The sequence below is a fragment of the Alosa alosa genome, chromosome 6 (genome assembly GCF_017589495.1).
Source record: "Alosa alosa isolate M-15738 ecotype Scorff River chromosome 6, AALO_Geno_1.1, whole genome shotgun sequence".
Taxonomy (NCBI): domain Eukaryota; kingdom Metazoa; phylum Chordata; class Actinopteri; order Clupeiformes; family Clupeidae; genus Alosa; species Alosa alosa.
This window is the reverse complement of record NC_063194.1, coordinates 16,313,059-16,337,645: the sequence shown is the minus strand read 5'-3', so window position 1 is coordinate 16,337,645 and position 24,587 is coordinate 16,313,059. Positions and strand designations below refer to the sequence as shown.

Sequence of the window (24,587 nt, the reverse complement as noted above, 5' to 3'; positions counted from 1 at the left end):
CATATGATCAGTCTAGGCCCTGGCGATCGTAGATTGTCATTTATAATTAGAACGTGGGGAGATTCGTTACTTTTGCTCAAAATAAAATTCGAACATTTAGTAGTCATTGATAGATTCTTAAATGCAACTCTGTATCACGTTTCAGGGGTCTATGTCTTTTCCAAAGCAGAGCAATGCAATGACCAGTAAACAGAAAATGAACAAAGAAGGAAACAACCTTTTTTATTATTATGTATTATTAGAAACAACCAAGAAAACTGTTTATAGTTTCCTGCATTAGCCTACTTCTCACAAATACTTAGACAGTAATGGGGGAGTTAGACTTTTTGACCCCCTGGGTCAAATACATTAAACATAATGATGTCATATTGATGGAATACGAAAAAACAAGCAGCTGTGCAACTGATACATAACATCACAACATTTACCTTACTGTAATGCTCATATCATGAAACAAAAACATATCTACAAAATTGTAAGCCACCATTTTTATATTCTGAACTAGTATAATTTCAGATGCACTCCCAGACCCCCCACCCCTCGTCCAACATCAACAGATAAAAACTCCAAAAACATATGGATTTAAGTTCCATCTTTGTTAACAGCGTTCATCGATCCACACAACATCTGACCAAAAGAAGTCATGCGTATGTATTGGAAGGAATGAATGATTTTTGACAAACAGAAACAGAAAAGACCATCAATTCGAAAATATACTAAGACCTCCTACACAGTCATACATTACTCATCTTTCAGTCACACAAACAGTCAGTCATGGAGTGTTGCATAACAACACATTCCGTCTCTCAGGTATTTATTCTATTCTCTACATCTGAGAATATACAAATGAGCTAATCAGGTGATTCCAGCACCACATGCTCTATCTGCTATCCAGAGCTTTGTCACGGGCAATGACTGATTCGTCAAACTTGATCATCAGCGTGGTCCCCTTGTGCCAGTGTGCAGTGACCTTAGCAGGAAAGCCACTGTGGGTCAAGATGGCCTCCACAATGCCCGCTGTGAAGGCGGCACAGTTCAGTGTGCTGTTCTCTTTAGGAACAGAAATGTAGGCGTTGATTAGTGGCTCCTTCTCAATTATATAGTAGGTCTTGTCATCATCATTGGCCTGCTCCAGCTTGTCAGCCTCCTTTCCAAATAAAGCTTTCCACACAGATACCTGTAGAGTGATATCAAGACAGGATTGGTTTAGCTGGGGTACATTTGAAGGCATGTATTATAAAAAAATACAGATGGTGTTAATGGAATATATTTACCTTGATAAAGAGCAGGATGTTAAGTACTTTAGTCTCTCTCTTGCCGTTTTTCTCGCGTAGCACCAAGACATCAAGCATGCTGGCGCCCACACTCTGACCCATGTCCGCCAGACGCGCCTGCAGTTCGGACACTGAATAGACGCGGCTCTGACAGTACTGCACCATCTCAGAGAACAGCAAGGCGAAAGCGCTCAAACTGACCTCGGTTTTCGGCCGGGTCAGCGAGCGCTCAAGAATGGCAGATTTCCCCTTGGTGAATCGGGTATCCATCATCTTAAACAAACAAAAACAACATTAGGCCTACCTCATAGCTTATCATAATCAGCTGACACACTTCACTTCACCTGACCTGGCTGACAAGTTAGCATTCACTTAGCATTTAGACAAGTGCCTCAGAAAATCACATTGAGTAGAATATGGTAACTTTATACTACTGGAAATATGTATTTGTATGACTGTCAGATAGCATGCCAGAAATATGAAGCTTGAATGCATTGCTAACAAAACAAAATACAATATTTTGTACAATAAAAAATACTAACGATATTAACGAAAGGCTACATTAGCTAGCTTTATCTGGACTAATTGAGCTAGCTAACACACTGGATAAATTGAGGACATAATGAGTTAGCCCATCTTCACCGGGAATTCAAAACCATACTTTCTTCAATGAACTCTTTAACAGCCAGTGAATACTAAAGTCAAGGTCACAGTATCTTCAAGGATTTAGGAAAGTTTGTTTACTACTAAAGGTAGCTACATTGACAGTTCGCACGTACCTAGTTTCCTGGTCCCGTCTATCACTTCCCTTTCTGCTTTCCGTCAGAATAAAAGTCACAACACGCGATAAAATAAAAGTCCGTAGCACCATTGTTATTTCAATATAACGTGTATTTTCTATGCCCAAGTCAGCAATGCAGCAACACTGAATTATGTCACTTCTGCTTTTGCTCCATGTTGTGTTCCAAAGTCGAGTAGGAATTGAGACATGTGCCAAATAATTAGCCTCCAATTATTAATTAAATCAGGCTAGGCCTACATGTTTTTAAGATTATGTGTTCAGAATCACATGATTCTTTCCGTGCCCATGGGTATTGCAAATAGAATAATCAATTTTGTGTAGTCTTCAATTGATTAAAAACCTCAGGGTGTAAGCGTCCCTAAGATAAATTAAATAGGCCTTCTCCTTTATGTGGATTTTGTCTATATAAACAACAAATGCATGATTTTAGCAGTCATATGCAAACCTCTACTACAGCTTTCACATTTCCACTTATGGAAACTTCTTGTTATGTGATAGCATTTCCACAACTTCAATAGAGAACAGGACAGGTGTACCATTTATCCCTTCTAAACACAAACAACCCTGTCAATGATTAATCTGCATGTGGAACTAGGATGCATTTCACAGTGGGTTAATCCCAGAATTCAGTGTCATGAATGTGGGTGAATGGACAGGGTTACAGAGCGTGGGAATTCATGCAGCTGCAACCACCCGGGCCAGACAATGGCATAAACTAATAGGGAACTTATATGTGTGTGTGATGAAAACATACTAGATCACAGAAATATATATATATAAATACATATATTGTCTCATGAGGGCAACAGGAATGCAGGTGTAGGCATATGCATGTCATGACTAGAAGTTTGGAGCTCTCACATGGCACCTGTTGACTCCCACAACCAGCATCAGATTACTCTGATACCACTTCAGCAAACCTCTTGCATAACACACCTACGTATATAAATGCTGGCCGTAGAGGGGAGAAGAGTTGTTGTGCGACAGCAGAGCGAACAACACAGAGAAGAGAGCTTCACTCCACTCATGGATTTTCCCTGGAAATGGGTCCTCACTATTTCTCTGGTGGCCATCTGTCATGCAGCTGGTGAGCAGTTCAAATATATTGGTATTTTTTACAGCGAGAAAAAACTGGTATGTCTTTGCATGCACAATGCAATACTAGCTATTATTATTAATTAGGTCAGAGAATAGTAGGCTACACTAAGATGGCTTATGTTATAATAATTTTGACAGATATTGTCAGTACCCACTTTCTGTAAACCCGACTGTCTGAACTATGTCATTCACTATGTGGTACAATTTTTTCAGAGTTTTTCCCTGAAGCAAGCCGTACCATAGAAAATATTACACAGTTTAGACAGTCAGGTTAGGAAGTGGGTAGCCTACTGGCAATATCTGTCTTTGTAATGTGAGGGAACATGAGGGTCATTCAGGGATATAGTGAGTGAGGAAATATGAGTTATGTTATGCTTCTTCTCTCATTAATTGCACAAAGTGTTGATGATACACCAACAGTAGATTAATTAATCATCAAGTCTTTTATTGTAATTTTTAAGGTGAATCTCTTGCGAGTTTGAGGTTAGCATGTGGAGTTAAGCCACAAAGTGATGGAAAATGACAACTCAAGTAGGATTAGAGGATTTACAAGAGTAGCCTTTACTGACCAAACACAACACACAAGACCAGACATGTACACTGGGGGGTTTATTTCTCTCCACATTGTGAAATATACTCAATACATTCTCTGCATTTTGCACTGGGAATCAGAGCAGAACATAAATTCTAAATAAAATATATAGTGAAAGTGAAAGTGAAAACAGTTGTGGAGACAAAAAAGGTAAAACAAAAAAGAAAATATGATACATAAATGTGGTCCTTGTCTTTGTTCACATGCTCCTCCAGGTATCCTCTATATCCTATATCCTCTATATCTTCCTCTCCCTTCCCCTACAGGCTTGCTTTTTACAGTGCTTAGGACTGATTGTTAAGTTTACAGTTACTAAGTGTCTTTACACCCGATAGGTGTGTTTGATCAATTGTTTCATGGGTGTGGTATTTTGGAAGGCATGGGTGTGGTATTTTGGAAAGTATTGTGTAGTGTTTTGGAAAAAGTGTGAGGCTGACATTTGGCTTTTATGCTAGTTGTTTAATTCTGTGCTGATATTTTGCTCCTTAAGTGTCAGGTTTTGCTAACTGTGGAATACTTTTGATTTTAGTGTTTCTAAGTGACTAAGCCATTTGTGTTCAGCAGACCCACCGAGTCATATGAATCACTTCATCCAAGTTGTGAAGTGGATCGAAACTGAGATTCCTGGACTACCGCCTATTGGCTTGGTGAAGGAACTGCGTAAATCAGCACAGTTGGACAGTCCCTTCATTAAACGCTATTTGGGGGCTTTGGATGACCGTAAGGCTGTTTTGAACTCCACTGTCTCTGAGTATCTGTCAACAGCAATACATCACAAGGTGACAGAGTCAGGTGTGGAGAAGGGTGTTGTCCTCACCAGTGATGGCACAACTGTTGCTTTGGCTCCTCTCCTACTGGGCATTGAAGCTGGCCTGCAGTCAGTCTCCAAAGGCCGTGTCCGTGGACTCTACCCACTTGCGCTGTCCAAAACCTTGGCTGTTTCTTTTCTCCATCACTCGAGAAGCTCTTCGACCACTCACCGCTTGGGCCCAGATGGATGCTGGGATAGTGTGACCTCCCCTAAGATGTTCACCCTCTCAGGAGTTCCCTCTCTGGCCACTGACGCTCAGGTGAACGGGGGCATGGATGGAGTGATTCTGGGAATGGAAGTATCTAACCCTTCCCGTCGTGCCATCAAGCTGAGCACCTTACTCAACCAATACTACAACTACCGTCTTAGGGCCAAGGGGCTGGACAGTGCTCCCAGGCTCATTAGCGCCCGACGCAGGCAGAACTTTGTACGCTTCTCAAGACCTGGTTACCTGAAGAGGCAGGTGAAAGGCACCTTGGCTGTGTACGAGAAGTTAAATAGAGACAAAGGGAAACAGAAGAAGACAAGTGAAGCAACGCTTGAAAGGATTATAGAGGGAGGAATCAAAGCCTTTGACCACAGATACACCGGTAAGTCAAAGTATCAGTCAATATGGTAAATTGCTATCAAACAGAACAAAACCTTAGTTGTTTTTTATTCCAGTATATTTTGTCACATAAATGCAGACTATATTAGTTCTCATTTTTGGGGGAAACATTTAAACAGCTGTTTCAGTTTTAATGTAACTTGTTCATATGTAAACTGCTCAAAAAATTAAGGGAACACTTCCATCATACACTGGATCTGTACTCTGACACTGTTTGGTTCTGAGCACAAGTAAAACTTTTGAGGTGAGTGTTTTATTTTGCAAGAACTGTCAGACATTCTGTGAATGTAGTTTGAGAATGGAGAAAAGGGTGGAAGGTTTCACAAAATGTGTTTTAACAATTGTGGAAAACTGTAAGTGTTCCCTTAATTTTTTTTGAGCAGTCTTACCTATATTAATGAGGTAAATCTCAACTCAACCTATCAACTCTTCCATGTCTCCCAATTTTTGCTGGCACTGGCAGAATGTCCAGCCATCATTCCACGCTGCCAATGGGGAGCAGAACCATATCGCGGCACCCCAACACTTCTCTCTCTGCCTCTGTCGTTCCTGTACATTCACCACACATCCACACCTGGCCAGCCTTGCCTGACTTTTGAAGAGTGTTCCAGAGACATGAGATCTATGCAGCGTTTCCATCAGGAAGACCGCGGTTGGGATGATATTGGATACAGGTATAATTTACTTGCCTTTGAAAGACAAAATAACTATGCTTAACTATGCTGTAAGTCCACCTCCGACAACTGGTCAGGTGTAAACAGTCCTTTGTGTTATTTGGATTTGTCTTTCAGCTTCGTGGCGGGCTCTGATGGCTACATTTACGAAGGTCGTGGTTGGCACTGGCGAGGGGCTCACACCAAGGGCCACAACTCCAAGGGCTATGGGGTCTCATTCATCGGGGACTACATGGAGACTCTGCCATCTGAAAATACTATGAACCTCGTAAGGCACAAACTGGCAATGTGTGCCGTAAGTGGCGGACGCCTGGTGTCAGATTATATCGTGCATGGACACAGACAAGTGGTGGCCACCTCCTGCCCTGGCGATGCCTTCTATAAAAATGTGCAAACCTGGGAGCACTACAGGGTAAGAAAAAATATCCGTGGTCAAAGAGGTTGTATGTAGAACCTTGGTGTACTTTTTATATATCCAAAGAGTATAGAAGTACTTCTGTAGTCTTTGTGGTAACCTCACGAGAGTTCCTTGACCTCACAACTCTCTCCTCCATTCAGATGAAGAATTAATGATTGTATTCAGGGCTTTAAAAAAAAACAAAAACTACTCACACCTCAAACCATAGAAGGGTTTCAAAAAAAATGTACAAATAAAACTAAAAATGACAATCAGAGATAACTTTCATTATAAGGATAAAATACAAGCTCACTCATTTTAGTTTAAGACTAAGCCATGGCTGAAGGTTGTACAGTGTGTGCCCATCTCCACTCCCTGGGAACCAGATATCATTAAGTTGCAGTTTCACTATGAGTTGGCTGTGTGTGCTGAATGCATAAATGTTTATACAGTACAAGTATGACAAATCAAAATATTATTTAATCTAAGAACAAGTTCCATATCTGATGGGACTGTGCTCTTGCTCATGCTCTCATTTAACTTGTACATGTGTTGGATTTTCCACAGGAAGTCCAGAGCTGAAGATTGCAGGGCAGAGGGAACTTATCTTGAAGCAAGTTGCCTACTTCAGATGATTAAATTACTAATAACTTCATAATACGATTGCTTCTTTATTTGTACTTTAACCTTGTGTGGACAGAGGGCTGGACAAAAATGTAATTGCACTCCTCCCTGTCATTATATCATGACAAATATGTCAGGTATCAGAAAAATAATACACAATAATGCACATTACCACCTCCAAAATGTATTATTTTTCTTGATAACAAACACTGTGTTGTCCATTATTCCTTACTGAACATACAAGTAAGAATTGAACTGTTGAACAATATCCAGTAATTAAAATTGAATTGTTGAATCAGGAATTTCAAATCTACACAGGAGAGATGTTAAACTCCTTTTTGCTTTTTACCATCAGAATCAAATCACTACATTAATATTGTGACTAAGAAATAAATTGCAGATATATATCTTCAATTACTTCATACTTATGAAAACGAGTTTTGGATATATTGAATTGTAACTGGTCAAAAAGCAATTGTTGATCGGCTATCTAGGCTACAATTGTGATCACTGCTAACTATGTTCAAACCATAGACTGTATAAAGAATGCTCAAACTGCTTGCCAAGGGGCAGTGGTGTCTATGATTGACACTTCTGCCCTCCTCAGGTAAAAAAGGGAATAACATGGAGATTATTCAAATCACTGCAATTTACTCAAAAGACATACATGCCAGTTGACCCAAACAGACATGGTCAATGCACAGGCTACAGGTCTTAATTTATTAAATGTTTTCTTTGAACGCCTTTTTTTTTTACTTCTTTTCCGCCAGTTCACCTGTGTTCCTTGATCACATTTCATATTAGCTCATTGTCAGTTCACCTGCATAGGCTTGAGGTATTGTATCTGTAAACAACATAACAGCTATGACCACTTCATGGCAAAGTGATATTGTACATAACAAATTGAGAGGATTATTTCCTCCCCAAGTATTTGTCAAGGTCTGGTGAACTGGCCTAGATGATTATAGTACTATTTGTGTTAGTCCAATATATTGTTTTAGTTAAAAAAAAAATCTAAACATATAATTCTAAAGGAATGCTAATAATGACATTACACTTGTCTCAGACACTCAATATTTATTCACTGTTTTTACTGTGTTTCAAATGTTTCCTGTAGCCTACAATACTTACTTACAAAACATACATTTATAGCTGCAGAAAATGTGAACCTAAGGAAATGTGAGGAGCAGGAGTGTAGTGGTAAAATAAGAGGTGGGTAAACTAAGTATGTGATCAGAGTAAGGTGGGCTGCGCCATCCGATGTCAGATTTTAAAAAAAAGGCATTCAGAACATGTTTGATGATGATGGGGGTTATCCAATGTTTATAACAACACCAGTGGTATTAAATGGTTCTAGAGTGTTGATGAGTGCACATATTGTGAATGTGGATAATACAGTGTGTTTTTGAATGTTAAAAGTTGCAATTGGTGAATACTCTTTTAAGAGGTGGATAAACTCTATTTCTGACATTTCAGAGGTGGATAATCTGTGTTTACTTGCGTTTAGCCTCCACTACAGTCCTGGTGAGGAGTCCTGAGACAGATGAATATGGAAGATGCACAGAATGCAGGAGTACTGTTAGCCTGTTGCTTTGTAGTATTTTTCTCAAGCAGGCATAAGTGAATAGGTTTCACCTTGCACACCTGTCCTCCCCCTATGCTATAGGCTTTCTCAGGTCAGGGAAAACAAAGGGCATCCTGACTTTTGTCAATAGTTTTCTTTAAAAGGTAGAGATTTAGTTAGCAGCACAGCACTGGAGCCTGGACTAATTGCCATATGCCTGTATAACACAATGTATTAAGTTACATAAATAGCATACTGTAGCTTAACAATAAATAACACTATGCCTACTTTCTAATGTAGACAAATTTAAGGATTTATTTTTAATACACGAAGTATTATTCTTCTTCTTATTATTATTATTATTAATAATAATAACAATAATAATAATACATGTTATTTGTTACATACACCTTTCAAAGCACCCAATGTCGCTTTATTATTATTATGTATTATATTATTGCATTGCATTGCATCGTAGGTTAAACAGGCAGTAAAATCCCACCTCCACCTCTTCCAGGAGCTATACTCATAAAGTTATGTTCTTTCAAGGGGCAATTCTTCTGGTGTCCAGTCGTGGCTCATTACTGACATGTTGGCAGTAGATTCTGTAAAACTAGGAGATTATTTTAAAAAGACTAGGATAGTTAAGGAATGGGATGGTGGGTCCATACTTATAGACCTACACCGAAGAGACTTTCAAGTTTCGTCCCCATTCTGCTGAAACAACTCGTCCTTCTGCTAAACTCTCTACCCCTCCTCACCTACGTCACTTGCGCAGCCGTGGCGTCCCTACCAGGCAAACAACATGGAGTCCTGAATTTGGCCACTACGAAAGATTTACAGTCAAAACTGCATTCCAATGTGATCTCCGACGTGATCAGGATTATACGGCGACACACCGAGACACATGTGCCAGCCGTAAGAGTACACTGCTTCGACAGAAATAAAGCATGAAGACCGCTGGTTAAGGTTACACCAATCCTGCCAACCAGGCCGAATACCGTGAGTAACGTTATTTGCAAAATACTGTCTCCAGGGAAATTAAGTCTGGAGTGCCTACGGCTTAGCTTAGACATAAAAACCGGTTACGACCGCATCGTTTGAAATCAATCATTTTTGCTAAGGTTGTCAAAATCTTAAAAAGATCCATCTCCACAGCAATGGAACATGCATGTGTTAACAATGTCATATGTTTAAATATGGAATTATCTTTCGGGTTACATCTTTGTCATTTAAGACAGAAGAGCCTGCTTTTTCATCTGCAGACAGCTCAAATTGGGTCAGACCGTCCCAAATTGCAACCCGCAGATGCAGTGAGACACGCGTGATGCAGATGAATTTACGCACACTGCAAACGCTGTTTTTAAAAATAAGTTTTTGAACTCTTGTCTCGTCAGGTGGAATATAATCTAGAGACATAGAATGGTGTTTACGTGTTGGACCATTTGAGCCCCACCTCTGTTGTATCCAAGCTTTAAAATTTGTATTTAATTGGCAGGGAAGTTGAGGTTCTGTGTATTTCTTGCGGCAGTGGATACACTCTGCACAATGTAATAGAGGACGCTCCGGCAACGCTGTGCACAAGGCAACCATGGAATCTGGAGGGGGTACACACCCCTCTGGTGATCATCCGCGCACCTTAGGGACCAATCAGGGGTCTCTGCCTACGGTCAGTGCACAGGACTCGACATCGCTCACACCCCTAAACCGCACCTTACAGGTAAACATACGTGCACAAGCTTAATTAATATCGACAAATAGCTTACAGTTATGAGCCTATTGTTTGTATTAACACTATCTAAACACGTATACAATAACCTAGCTTGTTATTAGACCTTTATGTTTTATTTGCATGGTGCAACCTAGGATCCCTGTTCCTCAGATGAGAAGGAAGAGTTCTCATGTGGTGTGCACCTGCTGAACAAGAATGGAGACAGAGACTCAGAGGGCACACAGGGCCTGCTTGCCAAGGCCGGGTCCGGGAGGAGTGCACAGAGGAGGTCCAAGTCCTCAGCCTTTCCCTCCTCCTTGACCTGGGACTCAGACTCGGAGAAAGAGACACAAGACGGTAAGCTGCTGAATACAGTAGTAAACAGTATCTGCCCCCCTCTACACATAAGCTCATTCATAAAGTACTGATGGTAATTTTGATACCATAGATTTAATAGAGACCCAGTCAGACCAATAGTATGAAAAATCAGGAACAGAGTTTTATTTACAATGATGCGCATCAAGGGAGAGACAGCATGACTTCACCTAAAGATCCATCAGCTGCTCTAACTAGACAAGGAAATAGTTAGGGTTTAAGTATCCTTCCAGGCTGACGGGAGATGGCGTTGGTCATCCCATCTCACGTGGACTACACTGAATCAGACCCTGATTAGTGGCAGCCTGGCAATCCGGAGCAGATAGCTACTGACACAGCCATTCAAAACAGTGAAACACTGCAAAGTCATAATATTCCTGCTTATCTTTAAATACAGTCACACACAGATATACACAGGGACAGTACAGATATCATACAGTCATTACATAGAATCATACTTTTAGTATCAAAGTGACCTACTAATGAGAAATGCAGAACATTAAACCACATATTGAAATATTGGACATAATGCAGAACATTAAACCATATATTGAAATATTGGACATAATGTTCTATTCCACTTTCTCTCAGTACATACAAATTGAGAAGTTAACAGTAGGTTTGTAGCATACCATGGAGATTTTACATGGCGAGTCATTTGAACCGAATTTGAACTGTGTCAATCATATCCAATACCATAGTCCATACATACATATCTAGGTGAAATGGGTATTAAATACATTTGAACAGTGACAGTATAAAGAACATGTTCAATGCTGGCAATGGGCGGCTTCTCTGGTGTATCACCAGAAGGAAATAAATTCATCATGTTTTATACACAGAGTTTAAAAATGCATTTTCTGCTAAATAAAATCCTCCTTATCAGCACCCAAAACAGAATGGCTTGGTTTGGCTGACTTAACATAAATCTAAGCAGCAGAGTCAGTGGTCACATAATACACAGATTAACTTTCATTGCTTTCTCTGCACACAAATATGGTAAAAGAGTTTTGGAAACATAAGACACTCCAAATGGATATTCTTAACCTGACCATCATCTGCCCTCCTGAGACTAATGCAGAAGAGTGGGTAAATACAGTATTCCGTGCAGAATGGTGTTAATGGACTATGCTACATTGTTTTCAGTAAGTGTCTAACCAGATTTACATCAGAAATGATAGTGTCATCAGTATAGGCCATAAATATCATTAATACGTCCAGAATGTACAGTGTGTTTTGAGGCTGAGGCTGTGAAAAGTGATGAGAAATAAATAACAAATAAGAAATTATATGACTTTCCCTGCTGGCAAGGGTGGGATGGCATTAGGCATGGCGCAGCCTAGCTCAGGATAGATTGTTATGAAGACACTGTATTGCACAACCATAAGTCATTTGGAATTTCTGTAATAAAGTTTTATGACAACATACCAGACCTCTCACTGAACTGAATTTGCTTTTTTCCCCATAATTTGGTCAATCCTGATGTTCAAGAGCAAACAGAGGCAAAAAGATGAAATGCGCTGCTGAAGTCAGACTAGAATTGTTTATTGGTGTATTGAAAAGGGAATGGGAAAGGAATTTTGTGACTAGACAGAAAGAAAACTGTCTACTCATCTCTTTAACACAGTCTTAGTTACACATATGCCTTTTGTTACTATGTTATTACAAAAGAGTCCATTTTCCCATGTTGGCCATGGTATACCTAAATACATAACACTTTAGCAGTTTACATCTCTTTAACTCTGTCTCTGTGTCCGTTGAGGGTGTTTCTCCAGTGAGTGTGCCTCAGAGCTGTTGATGCTTCCTGTATGAAGTGACATTCGTGCTCTCTGTCCTGTCTCTTGTTTTCTGTGCTGCGCTGGGGGGGTGTTCCAGAGGAGGAGCTACAGCACTTTTGTAACCCTCATGGTCTCGCCGCCCACAGCCCTGGATCACCCACCTCGGGATGTGAGCCAGACAGGTGAGAAGTCAGGCAGGGTCATAGAAGGTCACAGGGTGAAAAGGGCAGCAGACAGGCTAACAGAGGGACTGGTTAGACCTGGAAGTGGCGTAGGCAAAGATTTGGAATGGTGGTTTGTTAAGACTGAACCTTAAAGGTGCATTCAGTGATTGCGCAGGAAGTCCTGTTTGTTTGTGATTATATTTATATTTAAATTTATTAGCAGACACTTTTGTCCAAAACAACGTATATTGTATTTTAACTAAGGACCAAACTAAACATGCCCGAGAGGTAGCTCACCCCTACCTTCAATTTTCCCAGAGAAATTCCACGGAAGGTGTCGTTTTTTGTTTGGGGGATAGGCTGCACCCAGTCTGTTTCCAGTTTTTGGAGTCTGGGCTGCCTACAGGAGACCTGTTTTTTTTTTTTTACAGTGCACTCAGAATAGGCAGTTAACGGTCATGAGGAGATGATTGCTGAATATGACTTGAAATCGCATACCATCACTGACTACACCTTTAAGATATGTGAGGTGATGCAGTATGTCATATGTGATAAACTGGGTATCAGTATAAGTATAAGTATATATAAGTATATATACTCTGTTGATCCCGTGAGGGAAATTTGGTCTCTGCATTTATCCCAATCCGTGAATTAGTGAAACACACACAGCACACAGTGTACACACAGTGAGGTGAAGCACACACTAATCCCGGCGCAGTGAGCTGCCTGCATCAACAGCGGCGCTCGGGGAGCAGTGAGGGGTTAGGTGCCTTGCTCAAGGGCACTTCAGCCCTGGCCTACTGGTCGGGGTTCGAGCCGGCAACCCGGACTTCGGACCAGTAGGCCATGGCTGCCCCTATAAACTATATCAGAGTATAGTTTAAACACACATACAGGGATTAGTGACATGATTAGAGCATGACGTGATAAATAGCACATGCAGGTCAGGAGGGTAAATGAATGACTGTCTTTGTTCAGTTATAGCGTATGTTGATATATTTAATTTCACACTCTGAGCTCACAGTGTTGAACATATGCTATTGCATTTATATCTACAGAATAGTCCAAGAGAGTTGCCAAACACCAGAGAACCCTAAGCTTGCACTCCCTGAGAAAGACTTACTCATGCCTATCCAGGACCAAGTGGTCAACACACAGAAGGAGGGGTCAAAGAGAATGCTCTCCACAGAACCAAAATGTAAGATATTTTTTCTAATGTAACTCATAATTTGGAGAGATAGTTAACTACATGCCATCTTAAAATCCGTGCTGCTATAGACAACTAATTTTCGCAGAACCATTTTGAAAATGAATTAGAATTCAAATGACAACATTACAAATAGCCCTCTATTCTTTGATCTACAGTGTCAGATGCTGAAGCTGAGAATGTATCAAGAGAAAAAGAGACATTTTTGCCCAAATCAAAAGTAAAGCCAAAGGGGGGCTGCTCCAAGGAGGAGACTAAGGATGATCAGCAAAAAGCTAAAGATATGGGTCAAGAAAAGGATGTATACACCTTCCCTGGGGACTCGGACCCTGAGAGCCCTCCACCGGGCCCCTGGGCGCACTGCACCTTTGTGGAGCGGCGGAGGAGGAAACGGGCCCTGCTGAGGCCTTTCTCTGGTCTGGGCAGCTGGCAGCGTTCAGTGCCAGGTTCTGGCCGGAAATCAAGGGCCGCCGTCCTCAGACCGAAGGAGTGCGGGACTGTAGTTCCTAACAGTGGAGTCTTTGATTTTAAGGAGGAGGAAGAGGCAGATGAAGAAGAGGATGAAGACAACAAAGAGGGGGATGAGGAAAAGGAGGAGGAGGCAGAGAGGAAAGAGCCAATGCTGAAAAGTGAGACGCCACAGGAGCCAAACCAAGATATTTGCCCAGAGATTTTCACCTGCGTGGAATGTAGCATTTACTTCAAGAAGAAGTGCCACCTCCAGGACCACATGGGAGAGCACAACCAGAGGGAAGGACGAGGGGGCAAGGCTACCGGTAGCTGGCGAGGCAAGGCCACTCGCTTTGAGTGCAAGGAGTGTGGGCAGCTGCTGGAAGACAGGTTAGCGCTAACGAACCACCAGAGGCGGCACAGAGAGTCTCGCTGTAAGATCCTGGAGGAGATCAGCAAGCTAAATGAGAGCGGGAAAAAGGTAGGGGAACGGAGCGGGGGACGTGTCAGGGTGACAGAGCCCAGAGGCAAAAAGCCCACTCCCGTCTGCCATCAGTTTGTTTGCCTGAAGTGCAACTTCAGCACGGACATTCCCCAGGAGCTCGCCGACCATGCCAAAGCACATGCTCCTCGAAAGAGAGCTGGCATGCTGCGCTGTTCCCCGCGCCTCCAGCCAAAACTTTCCTCAGCAGAGAAAATCCAGCCCCCTGGTGCCCGGCCCACAGGCCTGGCCACTGCACTGTCCTGTGATCAGCACTCCGTGCAGGAATCTAGCGGCCCTGGGCTTTGCGAGCACCTTTGTCCAGCTCACTCCTCACAGACCAGCACCGCAGAGATGGAGGGACAAAAGGAGCCAGGCCCACATGCAGAGCCTGCCCTTGATCTTGCAGTCACTCCTCAAGTTCTTTCCGACCCTCTGGAGAAGCACATTGTGCCCAGGCAGACTCCTCCGCAAGCGGGGCCGAGCCAAGAAGTGGTTGATGCCCTCGTTGCAAACGATGCAGCGATGGAAGATCGCTCCCACCAGGCGACGCCGGCCGAGACGGGGCCAGAAAATCCAGAGCCTGCGCCGCCAAAAAGGGAGGTGGCATTCAAGAGCATTGGGATTCGGAGGTCTTCTCGGGGGAGGAAGGGAAGCAGCAGACCAGGGCAGTCCTTGGCCAGAGAGGACAACGCTTCTGATATGGCAGATCAGGAACAGAGCCAGGTGGACATAAAAGACCAACCCTTGAAGAAGACTCAAAGTATTCCAGAGGCATCAGCTGGACCCAGTGTGGACAACAGCAAAGGTAAGGCTGATTATTTCATACAGCAGATCCCCTCTGGCCACACGTGGTCCCTCAGCAGATGTGGCATGACTGCAATAGTGCACTGCTCTGTTGCTGGTATCGTTGCTTTGGTTTGATAACAGTGGAAGCCACCCCATTTGTCCGAGGTCATTGTCACATTTCAAGACATTGTCATACGCAATAATATTACAGGATATTATTGACCACCATAAATTTCAGCACATGTGCTCATGGGAAACGTGTCCTGAAATTTGTCACAAGTGTTTGTCAGACATTTGCAAAAACTAAGCAATTTAAGGCATGGCTTTTGAAACCCCCTGCTGTGGCTTAAAGGTAGATGGATGCCTTTTTTCATCATATCTATCTTGTTGTAGGTGGTCAGTAATAAGCGCGGGCTTATTGAGCTGCATTGGCCTCTTTTCCAGCATTCACAGTCTACCCACATGGCTTAGTCTTTGTCGACGAGGTTGTAGATAAGGAGCATTCCCACGTCTCTCCGTTGTAACTGAACCCAGTCGCCCCCCCCCTTCCCCTGCAGACCCTGTGGAGGTGCGCGCTGCGGCCAAGCAGCTGAGATGCAGTTTCTCAGCCAGCCTGCAGGGGGCGACAGAAGGGCAGCAGGTTCAGCTCAAACACATGGTGCCCCTGGTCCTCATTGAGTCCCTCTTCCTTGACTCTCAAACTCCCCTCTCGTACCCCGGTTTTGGGGAGCGAAGCAAAACACTGGGTGAGTGAGCCAAAGGTAGAGCTGTTGAGGTCATAGAGTAGTTGAAATGACTTATCTCCCCATGTGTGAGGTACTGCATGTCTACCATTTGGGATTGTAATAGTCTATTAACTAGTCTGTCTGATGGTGCTAGAGGGCTCTATGATTCTGTGTGACTCATCCACATTGCCTCATGCCACTGTATGTCGTGTACATATAATGTTTCTAAAGTAGTAAAGACCCTGAATTACTGGGGTCTTCAAGCCCAGTGTCTGCTGTGATTTTGCAAGGCTATTAGCCTACTATTATTATACAACTCAACTTAAGAATTCCTGATAAGTCCTTCTGAAATTATTGGCTCGGCGAACATAGCACGTTGACCTGGCGCTGCTCAGACCCAAGTTGAGCTGCTGTGTCTTGAGACCCCACAAGGCTTGAGGCTGCCAACTTATATATCGCCTCCTATTCTTACCTGACAGATGGCCCATCAACACAGCAGCCCCCCATTGATCTCTCATCCCCCAAACAGAGAAAATTGAAGCAGGAACCAGATAACTGGGAAGCTACTGAGAGCGTGGAGAAGATCTCTGCCATTAAACTAGAGAGTGAAAAGGAGGAGGATGAGTATGGTAGTGAAGCTGAAGGCGATGTTACGAGGTTCCTGAATGAGCCCTTGTCTGATGACGATGATGATGATGATGATGATGATAATGATGATGATGATGATGGTGGGCCAATGAAGAACATGGAGAGGAAGTGCCCTTATTGCCCAGAACGATTCTACAATGGCATTGGATTGGCCAATCATGTTAGAGGACACCTCAACCGAGTGGGCGTCAGCTACAATGTGCGTCATTTCATTTCCCCTGAGGAAGTCAATGCCATTGAGAAAAAATGTTCCTACCAGAAAAAGAAGAAGAAAGGTGAAGAATCTTTGCTGAAGGAAAATCTATTTCTGGCTAGCAGAAATAGCACTCATAAATATTGTATTAATGCAAGTTGTAGAGTATGTAGGGGTGTGAAAAGTTGTGACTGTTGAAAGAGTGAATTTAAAATGTATGCAAGCTGTAGATTTAGTATGCCTTATTAAAGTGTGGGATTATATGTTGTGCAGGAGGTGCAAGTTTGGAAATAACAAAATAAAATAGAACAAAATAGAATTAGGAATACGAGTGTTATTCAGCTGGCCAGTTTGTTGAGGTGCTGCAACCAGTCTATCCTCCTGGATTTATCAGATAACATATATTGAGTTTACACATTCCTTCCACTTTCACTTCTTAGAACTTTACAAAGAGGACTTCTGTTCTGTTAGCTGACAAAATCTCAACTCTAATGACCTTGAAGCCTCTCTGTCTTTTCTTCACTGCTACTCAATGACTAGTTGCCAACTTCGACCCAGATACCTTCAGCGTGATGCGATGTGAGTTCTGCAGTGCCGGCTTCGACACCAGAGCTGGACTGTCCAGCCATGCGCGTGCCCACCTGCGTGACTTTGGCATCACCAACTGGGAGGTGACCGTCTCCCCCATCCACATCCTCCGTGAGCTTTTCTCCAGCAGGCCAGACCTTGTCTTACCTACAGCCCCACCACGCTCCCCAACTTCAGGGGAGGAGATGGATCCAGATCTCGACTCTGAGACAGACAAACCAGGCTCAGCTGGACATAAGAGGGAAGAGGATAATGATGTCCCAAAACAATCATCACCTCTACCTCGGAAGAAACATAGTGTCTGCGACCGAGAGGGTGAGTGCACCAGGCATTTTGTTAGAGCTGGTCAGTTTAAGACCTGAAGAGTCCTGTAACTTAACTACCCATGACAAGCTGGTTGACTTGAAAATACTATCCAAAACTTTATTTGGTAAATTGGAAAACTCCTTTGCTACTTTGCTGGATAACTTTATTCTCTGTCAGGTTATCTAAATGGCACCATTCATCAGATGTAGGAATAAAGAAAACTAGGCTTTGTGGCTTTTTTTGATTTTTTATCTATAGCTGACTTTTCTGTGTTTGATGCATATGTGGATATCTGTGAGATGCCCCAATGACCTTAATGTAATGAAGTGTTTTTTGACTGGGTCTCCGCCTTTGCTCGATTGGTCACGCCTTAGTTCGGCGGTGCATTTGTACGGGGCAAAATGGCTGCTTCCACCTCTCCGCATATACAAACAATAGTGGAAAAATTGTCGGATTCGTGCAGGCGGGAGTCCGATGCTCTGCATCTGCGGAGTGGTGAGTGCCGCGCAATGTATTTGCTGTGCGTTCGTGCACGGGAAATGTTCTTTTTGTTCATCACAGCATTCCCATAAGATTGCATGTCCCGTTATGAGAGCGCAGAGAACCAGACACAACAGTCATCAAAAATCAAGCCATATGAGACCATTTGAATTACTGTCTGTCTGGCTTGCATCATTGACATGACTGCTGAACTCAATGCGACGGAGCCAGTTTCATGCGTGAGTGGAGTGAACGCACCCTGTTTTCTAAATAGTTGTAGAAATTGTAACTATTGTTGGAAACATTTTATGTCATCAAAGATATTTTCTTGTTTCATGTAAAAACGTCGATTTGAGCGTTTTCTGTTGGCTATGGTGTGATTTCCATGTTACCTGTAGTAACGCCATTTTACCTCAGGGTCTTGAAATAGCGCTTTGAGCATCATTTTACATAGTTGGGAAAATGGAGCACTCAGGCTGTAGTCTGCCTGAATAAAGTTTTGAAGGATCCCCCCCCCCCTCCCTCCCCATTTTCATTAATTTTCCATAAATGTTAATATATCTGTGGTTATTTTACATTTCAAAGACAGACGTTAGTTCGCCTTCTTTCTGCCGAAGTAATATGTAGGTATTTTAATACAATTGTTTTAGGTATTTAGATTGCAAAAGGATACTTTGTTATCTTTAGACTACTGACACCAGAAACAGCAGACGTGGGTGAGCGCAATGCGATCTAATGACCGCAACACGAACGCCCACTCGCTCGCACATTTTGTTCATCCTTGACAATGCGCCAACTTAACAACATGTTGTTATTAACATGTTATGATGGTAAGCCTATTGCATTGAATTCAGGCAAAAGTAAAGTTGAGGTGATTTTTGCATTTTTTGTTAAAAAGTTCATAAATCATAAATGTTTTTGCATACAAGTGTGTTGTTTCTGCTCAACTCCCACATAGAATTCCCACATACAAAAAACTGAAAGTCCCTTTCTTCAGTTTCAGTTATTACATCTCAATTATCTGTTAATTAGGCCTACTTGGTAATTATTCAGTGAGCATAATTGGATTCCTGTCTTAATCTTTGATGATATGATTTATTAGTCCTGACCTCTTCTTCAAAGATTAACATTAATATTGTTTTAAATCCTCTCTCTCTCTCTCTCTCTCTCTCTCTATGCCAGGGGAGGAACAGCAGCAGAATGAGGATGAGGAAGATGAGATGCCTGTGCTAGATGGCATGGCTCCCAGTCCTGCTGAGATTCTCTCACCCCTGGAGTCAGAGAACCACTCCTCGAGAGAAGGTGCCGACAGCAAGGGTGAGGAGCAGTGCAGGTTTCCTTTCCTCAAGAGAAAAGCATGGGAGGATGGAGAATGTGTTCTCCTTCAGAGAACTGTGGTTATGTTCATAACCTTTACGTTTTCATGAGCTGGCTCTGACCCATGATAATATGAAGATGGAACAAGTGCTGTCTTGTCCCATTATCAGGCTAATGGTATTGGTGTTGTGAACAATTCCCAAACAGACTTCTGTCTGCACTTGGTGTTACAGTTGAGCTCTCTATATTGAAATTAACCCTAGCCAAGTTTTCAGTTTAGTCTGTCACAGATTCCTGTCTGCAGACAGTAATAGCTCTCTCTAGTGGCCATTTTTTTTCAGTGTAAAAAGATACCATCCCTCCATTGCCAATAATCATGTATGCTGTTACTATTTACCCATGTAAACCAAAAGATTTATTGTTGAATTTATTTAATTGTCAGTGCATGACATGTTTATTGTGTGTTGTCTCTCTTTATTTGGGCATGCATTATTTCCAAGTGTGACTTGGATTGTATTTTGGATTGCTTTTAGCTTTAGCATGGGGAGTATCCATGGGCAGCCGTGGCCTACTGGTTAGCGCTTCGGACTTAACCGGAGGGTTGCCGGTTCGAACCCCGACCAGTAGGCACGGCTGAAGTGCCCTTGAGCAAGGCACCTAATCCCTCACTGCTCCCCGAGCGCCGCTGTTGTTGCAGGCAGCTCACTGCGCCGGGATTAGTGTGTGCTTCACCTCACTGTGTGTTTACTGTGTGCTGAGTGTGTTTTACTAATTCACGGATTGGGATAAATGCAGAGACCAAATTTCCCTCACGGAAATCAAAAGAGTATATATACTTATACTTAAACTTATCCATCTTTCCTGTATTTCACACACTTCTCCTCCCTCCACACACAGGGGTGCTGAAGTGCAAGGTTTGCGGAGCCCTGTTCGAGACGAGACGGGGCCTGTCGAGCCATGCCCGCTCTCACCTGCGGCAGCTCGGCGTGGGTGTGTCGGAGAGCAGCGGCGCTCCCATCGACCTCCTCTACCAGATCGCCAAGGAGCGTTCGCTGCCCCACTCCCCCAAGTCACCCCCTCAGTCCAAGAGGTCCCCACGAGACATGTCCACCCCCAGCCCCCCTCGCCAGGAGAAGCAGGAGAGGCGTGTGGAGGAGGAAGAAGAAGAGGAGGAGGATGTCAAACCCCCTCCTATTCTGACGTCCGCAGTTCAACTGCCCCCTTCACCCTCCATCCCATCTCCGGCCGGCTCCATGCCCCCTTCGCCGTTCGTCAGGTCCCGCTCCCCCTCGCCGGTGCTGAGGAAGGCTCCCATCTCCTCGCTGCTCCCGGTGTCATCTCCGCTGCGCTCCCTGGATGGCAGGGGTGGAATGGGCAAGACCATCCTCGCTCCTCCCCTTCCTCCCTCTAAGCCCTACTGGGCTCCACAGGAAACGGATGCCCCCCTCAACCTCAGTAAGAAAAAGACTATAGACCATAAAAAGACCATACTATTGGGCTTACACATTAAGGCCTTTTTCCCTTTCTGCCCTTGTTAGTCATGTAGCGAAAGTAACACAATGAAGGAATTCGCCCTTTTTCGTCAATTGTCAACATACAGGGTACCCATTTTAGCACTAAGGGGGCACCCAATCATCTAAACCCAATCCCTAAAATTGTGTTGCCACTTACATTTCAGTACATTTATTCATTTAGCTTTTATCCAATGCTACTTACACATGTCAATTATATTACAGGGCCTTTGTCCCAAGGGCAACTAGAGGTTAAGTGCCCTGAACCCACAGCTTTCAGGCTACTGCATGCTAGTCCAGCTCCTTAGCAACTATGCTACCACCGCCCCTATCACCCAGTACTCAGCAGATTATTGTGTTTAGAGATAGATAGATATGCCTATCAGTTCTTCACCATCAGTCCTGATTTTACTCTCTTCTCTCTTTCCTCTCTTTCCCTGTCTAGCGATGGAACCCGACCCCAACAAGGACATTGTGTGTCAGTTATGTGGCGCGTGGTTTGAGACTCGCAAGGGCCTGTCGAGTCACGCGCGCGCCCACCTGCGCCACTTTGGCGTGGAGTACTCTGAGTCCAAGGGCTCGCCCATCGACCTGCTCAACCGCCTTATCCTCACCGACGACTTCAAGCGCCGGGTGGCCAGCCTCTCCCCCTCGGCCGGCATCGAGGACCTCCGCAGCCTGGTCTCCTTTTCCACCTCCACCTCCTCTTCCCCCTCCTCGTCATCGGCCTCCTCCAAGCGGCCACTGCTGGCCTCGTCCCATGCCTCCCCGCTCCTGTTCAAAGCCAGCGCAGGGAGCGGCAGGGCAGGCCCCAAAACTACCTCCTCCCTGTTTGGGCCGCCCAGCAAAAAACCCCGAGCTTCCCCACAGCAAGTCTTCCGCCTGAGTGGTGGGGAGCTGACGCCCTACTCCCAAGGTAGACTGGCCTCCTTTATCCTAGTCCTTTATAGTCCTTTATAAGTCCTTTATAATGCCACTGTATAGTGTAGGTGACCATAAAAATCAATTATTAAGTAAGAGATGAGGTGAGGTATAGAGGTTGAGATGAGGCATAGTGGTGAGGTATAATGATTTGTAGTGGTATACCTTCCGAAGACGATACCCTATTACAGTTACTTAATTAAGTGAATGGTCTTGATACGAGCACATTATATACTAAATACCTATATTACCAAGTGTGTTATGTGGTTTAGTTAGCATCAATTTGTGTACATTTCCGATTTGTGTCTTCCTCTTTCCAGCTGAACCACTGAAAGATGTGGGTTGTGAGTTCTGCGGCGAGTACTTTGAGAACCGCAAGGGCCTCTCGAGCCACGCTCGCTCCCACCTGCGGCAGATGGGCATCACCGAGTGGTCAGTCAACGGCTCCCCCATCGACACACTCCGCGAGATCATCACGCGGCGCGGCCTGCCCTGCGCTCTGCCCCTCAAGTCCCCTCGCTCCTCGCCCGGCCCGGGGCCCCCGCGGCTCTCCCTCCCCTCTCCCCCGGCTGGACTCCTCAGGCGCCTCCCGTTCCCCTTCACCCACCCGCCAGGACACCACCAGCCCACCGCCCGCAGGATGGAGCCCTCCGCCTCGGCCTCCAGGGCCTCGGCCAGCCCCTCCACCACCCCCAGCTCGGCCTTCCCGCTCAAGCCCAAGCCGGAGCCCGTCCAGATGGAGGTCACCGCGCCGAGTGGCACGTTGGACAGTGGGGAGGGCGGAGGGGTGGGAGGCTTCACCATGGAGCGTCTGGGCCCCAGCTGGGTCAGCTCAGACAGCCTGCACCCCATCAGCATGAGTGAGTCTGCACGCCTGGCCAGGAGCCTGCTCACTCTCTGGGCTACATTCAGAGATCTGGCTGCCATAGGTTTTAAATCACATGTGGAACCGTTTATTTGGAGTTATCAAAGTGGAACATAACGTTTTGAATCATCTGAGTGATGTAGAAACTGTAGGGATGATGAATCAGTCATGCCATGCGTAACATCGGCTGTTAGGGCTGTAAAGATACACATACACGTAGGTACAGCACGTTAGGTTCAATACAGATTTGTAATGAATGTACCAAATGCACTCTTAAACAGTAATCAACAGTAGGCTTTTTGCATGTGGACCATGTTTCAAATTTTAGTTATTCCACAAACATGTTAATTGGTGGACCATATATCAGTTTAGTTAATTAATGGCAAAAAACTTTTGACACTTTTTCAAAATACTATTGTTGCTTATATGTGTTTAGCATCAGCAATATTGTCAGTGATTGTTTGGCTAGCAGTACTTCAAGGCTTACTGTACTGAACCATGACTTTAACACCATGGTATGTTACGAATTGTGATTTTTGAGCACTGTTACAGCCCTTTCGGCTGTTAATCCATTCCCCCACATGTCCATCCATCTAACATCTGTTTTGTCCTTCTGCCTCCCTCCATCCTGACTGTCCCCTTGTATTCTCTTCTCTTTTCTTCTTTTCTCTTCCTCTCCCTCTCCCTCTCTTCTTTCCTTTCATCTGTATTTCTCTCCTCAGGCATGGCTCATGACTTGGAGCCCACGCGGGACATCCGCTGCGAGTTCTGCGGCGAGTACTTCGAGAACCGCAAGGGCCTCTCGAGCCACGCCCGCTCCCACCTGCGGCAGATGGGCATCACCGAGTGGTCAGTCAACGGCTCCCCGATCGACACGCTCCGCGAGATCATGCGCAAGCAGCAGCAGCAGGGGGGCTCTTCCTCCTCCTCCTCCTCCCCCGCCCGACACCCACCCAACTCCCCCTCCAGCACCGGGGTGAAGAAAGAGCCCCGACCCGGCAGCAGCCCCACCTGGGAGGGCCTCCAGCCCCAGCAGCCGCACAGGTTCTCCCGGAAGCCCCCCCTCAACCTGCTGCACCCGGGGCAGCCCAGGCTGCACAAGCACGCCGTGGGGCTGGCCGGTGTCTCCAGGCCCCTGCAGGCGGGGAGGTTTTTCGCGGCCGTGGCCCAGCAGGGCAAAACAAGGGAGGAAGGCCAGCGACCGGCCCAGGAGAGGGGGAGCAACCAGCGGCCCCAACCGAAGGCCTTCTCGCCACCTCCACAGGACTTCTCCTTCAAGGGAAAGACATCGCCAGACAAGCATGGGGTAGGCCACTTGGGTAAGGCATGGATTTTATTATTATGCTCATCTTCTCACTCTCTGTCCTCCTCCTTCTTTCTAGCCTTCCCCAGGTTGCAGACAGTAAAGGTCACTCCGTGTGTGTGTTTTAACCAGCTACAGATGAAAATTAGCCTCTGTGCAATAATTTGGCTGAGTTATTCACTGTGCATTGCCCCTGTTAAATAAATGTATAAATAAATTCTAAATAAATAAATTCCAGATTTTAACCTCAGACTTCTGAAAATTCAGGTGGTTGACCCAAACACCGAGGAGATCTGGTAGCCTACTCTCCAACCATGTCAGAGAATAGATGG

The 24,587-nt window shown here is 44.4% G+C and overlaps 3 protein-coding genes across 6 annotated transcripts in view; 2 read left to right on the top strand and 1 right to left on the bottom strand.

Annotated features, from left to right (window-relative positions):
- Nucleotides 1–197: 197 nt before the first annotated feature.
- trappc5 (trafficking protein particle complex subunit 5) lies at nucleotides 198–2,107 on the bottom strand. 3 transcript variants are annotated; one of them, XM_048246007.1, is made up of 3 exons: nucleotides 2,054–2,107; nucleotides 1,275–1,547; nucleotides 198–1,177 (listed from the first exon to the last, which is right to left on the bottom strand). In XM_048246007.1, the coding sequence occupies exons 2-3, from the start codon at nucleotides 1,545–1,547 to the stop codon at nucleotides 881–883; spliced, it is 570 nt and encodes a 189-aa protein (XP_048101964.1). In that variant the 5' UTR covers nucleotides 2,054–2,107; the 3' UTR covers nucleotides 198–880. The 3 variants fall into 3 exon arrangements, with proteins under 3 accessions (XP_048101964.1, XP_048101962.1, XP_048101963.1); XM_048246005.1 differs by lacking the exon at nucleotides 2,054–2,107 and adding an exon at nucleotides 1,936–2,041; XM_048246006.1 differs by lacking the exon at nucleotides 2,054–2,107 and adding an exon at nucleotides 1,917–2,039.
- A 960-nt stretch (nucleotides 2,108–3,067) lies between these two features.
- Nucleotides 3,068–7,502, top strand: LOC125296206 (N-acetylmuramoyl-L-alanine amidase-like). Of its 2 annotated transcripts, none has more exons than XM_048245972.1 (5): nucleotides 3,068–3,163; nucleotides 4,328–5,167; nucleotides 5,648–5,858; nucleotides 5,976–6,270; nucleotides 6,823–7,502. In XM_048245972.1, the coding sequence occupies exons 1-5, from the start codon at nucleotides 3,103–3,105 to the stop codon at nucleotides 6,835–6,837; spliced, it is 1,422 nt and encodes a 473-aa protein (XP_048101929.1). In that variant the 5' UTR covers nucleotides 3,068–3,102; the 3' UTR covers nucleotides 6,838–7,502. The 2 variants fall into 2 exon arrangements, with proteins under 2 accessions (XP_048101929.1, XP_048101930.1); XM_048245973.1 differs by having other exon boundaries at nucleotides 3,069–3,163; nucleotides 4,331–5,167.
- Nucleotides 7,503–9,234: 1,732 nt separating this feature from the next.
- wizb (WIZ zinc finger b) overlaps nucleotides 9,235–24,587 on the top strand; it is a 50,560-nt gene continuing 35,207 nt past the window's right edge. The window contains exons 1-14 of the mRNA XM_048245006.1: nucleotides 9,235–9,445; nucleotides 9,942–10,163; nucleotides 10,310–10,511; nucleotides 12,405–12,489; nucleotides 13,530–13,669; nucleotides 13,837–15,417; nucleotides 15,956–16,144; nucleotides 16,603–17,046; nucleotides 17,505–17,867; nucleotides 19,521–19,655; nucleotides 20,553–21,110; nucleotides 21,612–22,082; nucleotides 22,408–22,947; nucleotides 23,675–24,271. Coding sequence (XP_048100963.1) covers nucleotides 10,035–10,163; nucleotides 10,310–10,511; nucleotides 12,405–12,489; nucleotides 13,530–13,669; nucleotides 13,837–15,417; nucleotides 15,956–16,144; nucleotides 16,603–17,046; nucleotides 17,505–17,867; nucleotides 19,521–19,655; nucleotides 20,553–21,110; nucleotides 21,612–22,082; nucleotides 22,408–22,947; nucleotides 23,675–24,271 — 5,434 coding nt within the window. The 5' untranslated portion in view covers nucleotides 9,235–9,445; nucleotides 9,942–10,034. The remainder of the gene's footprint in view (nucleotides 9,446–9,941; nucleotides 10,164–10,309; nucleotides 10,512–12,404; nucleotides 12,490–13,529; nucleotides 13,670–13,836; nucleotides 15,418–15,955; nucleotides 16,145–16,602; nucleotides 17,047–17,504; nucleotides 17,868–19,520; nucleotides 19,656–20,552; nucleotides 21,111–21,611; nucleotides 22,083–22,407; nucleotides 22,948–23,674; nucleotides 24,272–24,587) is intronic.